This window comes from Aphanomyces astaci (genome assembly GCF_000520075.1).
Source record: "Aphanomyces astaci strain APO3 unplaced genomic scaffold supercont1.60, whole genome shotgun sequence".
In the NCBI taxonomy this organism is placed as follows: Eukaryota; Oomycota; class Saprolegniomycetes; order Saprolegniales; family Verrucalvaceae; genus Aphanomyces; species Aphanomyces astaci.
In genome coordinates this window covers 178,453-182,139 of record NW_009798323.1, presented here as the reverse complement: position 1 = coordinate 182,139, position 3,687 = coordinate 178,453, and the positions used below count along the sequence as shown (strand labels likewise).

Below are 3,687 nucleotides of genomic sequence, written 5' to 3'. Positions count from 1 at the left end.
GTACGATTTCGTCAATTCACAAATGAACTGCGAAATTTTATGTTTGCTATAAATTCGTATATAACTTGGAAAAAAAACGAGGTGGAGGATTTCGAAATGGCGAAATCGTAGGGGTGTGCGCCTACGATTGCATACAAAAGTCAAGTTCTGGCCTACGAATTCCGTAGAATGGGATATCCGAAGCAAATGGGGACAGAATCACCCGTATAATCCCCAAAATATCCGTACTGCAACCTGAAGTAACGGTACAATCGAAGTTCTGGGTTATGGGGAAAATATTTGGGGATGCGGTGGAGATGCTCTTAAAGGCGACGTACACCATACATCGCAAGAAAATTGGTTCGTTCAAGGAGTCCTAGTTTGTAACGAATAAATGTCAAACATCACCTTGTTGGTTGACTTATACCTCGTCATTTCATATTAGGCTCCAAAACCAGTTTGCATGATATATCGTGAGAATAGCGATGAGTCAGGATAAAAATATGAATCAAGCGGAATCAAACATATTCTTGTCAGTGACAGATGGATGTCATAATAGTCGCTGAACAAATTAAACATCCCACAATTTCCAAATGACCGCCAGATTTCCAAAATGAAGCTGCTTCTTGTGATTGATGGAGTAATTTACCACTAACGCCGAACGACCATTAATGGGCCGACTTATTTCATCCAATTAAAACGCCAATCAACTCTGATTGGACAAAAGGCAACCTCTCGACAAAATTAACCTGCATGAATTAATGGAGGGGAAAATATTACATATTAAAGGTTCTTCAATTTATGAACCGACGAAATGCCGCCAAGAACGCAGGTCACCATGGACAAGGCCGTCCACGATGTGTTAAGCAAGTACACACTGCGGAGGCCTATGACGTTTCATCGCGGACGCTTCGGAAGCATTTGGCAAAAGCTGACCCCGGCGTCATCGAAATACAAACATCTTTCAAGGAAGACGTGACGGTTAGTGTTAAGTTTATCACGGAATACGAGTTGCTCCAAGTTCAATCGGCGGCGAAACCAAAGCAAAAGAAGAAGGCAACTCAAGTAGCAGCTGTAGAAATGGACAATGAGGTCAACATTGTTCAAGTAGTAGAAATTTGAATAATCTTATCGATTAGTTGCAAAGTGGTTGGTATTGTTTGCAATTTCAAGTTAAAGGACAATAAAGTAAATGTTATTATTGTTTATGCTAACTGTAAATGTTGTTATTGTTCGAATTTAAAAGACACAAGAAAAAGATTTATTTTTTGGTTAACGTTATACTAACTGTTATAATTTATGCTATATTCAGATTCCTTAGGCACCGTGTCCACCTCGAAGAATAATCTTCACTGGTTAACCTTTGCCCTGACCCAACCTACTCCCATTGTAGAGGAGTTTTACAGTGTGAGGGTACGGAACGGACGCAGGCACACTTGGTGGTGACGAAACTTATGCTGCTGACACCCGCAATCGACATCAGAAGAAATATGCTGAATGACACACAAACCAGGTTGTCCCAGTATCGTACAACGGGGTTTTGCGCATACTCACCAACGTTTGCACAAACGTTTGTACAAACGAGCTATATTGCACAAACGAGTTACAATATGAGGTGTATATTATTATTCCACGTGTGCCAATAACATTGGAAATGTTATTTTCCAACTGAGACTCCAATAGGTGATACCTGTTCAGATTTGGTAAACCTCTATTAATTTTTATTTCTCGCCTGGATGTAAAAAAACTGACACCTGGATTCTTCATACTTAGTTCAAGTATAAAAGTTGGCCCATCAATGGTCGACTGTGTAAAGTGCTCGACTTCAAAAAAATCCTGTACATTCCTAAATTGTTTAAATCGATATCCTTCGAGTTATTCATAAAGTACTCATCATTACCTATCCGAAAATGTATCACTCCCACTCGGAAAACAAAAAACAACCGAAATAATTGAGATTAAAAATGAAGAAAAGTTGGCCCATCAATGGTCGGACACGTTAGTTTCTTCCTACCCCGATCCGAAACCCCGAGATGCACTTTTGCAATTACTCGAAATCTGAGGACACCTCAGACTATATCGTGCATCGTGCAGGGTATCACCTTCAGATATGTTAGGTGACAATTTCAAGTAACGCTTGAAGGATTTAGCCGTCAAACGCTGTCCCCGTATTTCAGTACCGTAAAATTGAATGGTAAAACTCAACTCGTCAAGAACAATTCGTTTGGAGGTGGTCGATCGTTGCGGTGAACTTAATTACCATTGATGCATAGTTACTACTAACGTTACGTAGTACTACTTTATAATTTTGTACTTTTGAGGGCCTTTGTGCCAGCAGTTGTGCCTTTTGACACCAAAGCGTCATTCCAATTAGTCGGCAGCCAAGGGGAAATGAGTGTTCTTGGAGATATTCAAAAGTCGTAAGAAGTCGAGTTATTTCGAATAATGTTAGTATACATATTTTGATCAGCATGGCGCTTCCTGAATAGGTTCGAAATGACTGATTTCGGGGCCTATTGTACGTCATTAAATCTTATCAAACACATTTCAAGTGAAACAATACATTTTTTTTAGTTGCAATATACAAATATACAGCTGGAAATCGTTTAGGCGGTCAAGCTGGCCTTGAGCTCGGCTTTGGTCATGCCGATGATTTCGCCCACCTTGGGGTTCTTCACGGGGGTGTCGTAGTTGCACCAGACGTAGTTGCCGTTGGCGCATTCGGACCACCCGCACGCCATGGACGTGACTTCGGGGCTCATCATGTTGGAGAAGTGGCCGCACTTGGCCCAGCCCCCGTTGCACGAGTTGCTGCCGTAGTTCCAGAACGTTTCTTCTTGGTCGTACCACAACCACGATGCCCCCACCACCTTCGTGCAGTCCTTGCCACTCGATTCGCACGTGGTGTAGGTGGCCAAGTTTTGCCAGCCAGCGGGACCCCCGTGCTTGAAGCCATGACAATCTTCGGCCCAAGCCCGCATTTTGGGCTCCAGCTCATAGTTCCAAGTCACCGGGTCGATACCGTGGGCCGCACGAATTTTGTTGGTTTGGGCAATCAGTTGGTCCTTGACACCGTTACCAGACGGAGTTGGGGCATATGTCGAAGAAGGCTCAGTCGTGGGGGAAGGGGTGTATGACGGGGAAGGTCCCGTGGGTTTAGGCTCAATGGTCGGGGTAGGGCGGTTGGTGCATTGAGTTGAGTTATTGGGGGGGGGCGAAGAAGAGGATGGTTTGCGAGAGGGATAAGAGGGTTTGCTGGACGAAGGCGTCATAGCCGAGTCAGTTGAGTTCTTGGGGGGGGGCGAAGAAGAGGATGGTTTGCGAGTGGGATAAGAGGGTTTGCTGGACGAAGGCGTCATAGCCGAGTCAGTTGAGTTCTTGGGGGGGGGCGAAGAAGGTTTGCGGGTCGACTTCGGGGCAGACGAAGAAGGTTTGCGGGTTGATTCAGTAGGCAGTTGGCTGGATGAAGGCGTTGTGTTAGATGAAGGAGTCGAACCGGACAATTCAGGGTATGCGATCCTTTGGGCCACATTGCATGTTCCCTTTTCAGTCACCCCTCGCTTCAAGTATATGTACCCTTTGTCGCCCCATTCTGTCCCCCACGAGTTCTTGATCTTGAAGTAATCGTCGTTGTAACCGACGGCAATCACAGCATGATCGGATTGAGCCCCAGGACACTGCGACACGATGCCACTCTTGTAGTTGCGC

The 3,687-nt window shown here is 44.6% G+C and overlaps 1 protein-coding gene across 1 annotated transcript in view; it reads right to left on the bottom strand.

Moving 5' to 3' along the window:
- Nucleotides 1-2,585: 2,585 nt before the first annotated feature.
- H257_14673 (hypothetical protein) overlaps nucleotides 2,586-3,687 on the bottom strand; it is a gene marked incomplete at both ends in the record, with an annotated part of 7,783 nt that continues 6,681 nt past the window's right edge. The window contains one exon of the mRNA XM_009842564.1: nucleotides 2,586-3,438. Within this exon, the coding sequence (XP_009840866.1) occupies nucleotides 2,586-3,438 (853 nt within the window). The remainder of the gene's footprint in view (nucleotides 3,439-3,687) is intronic.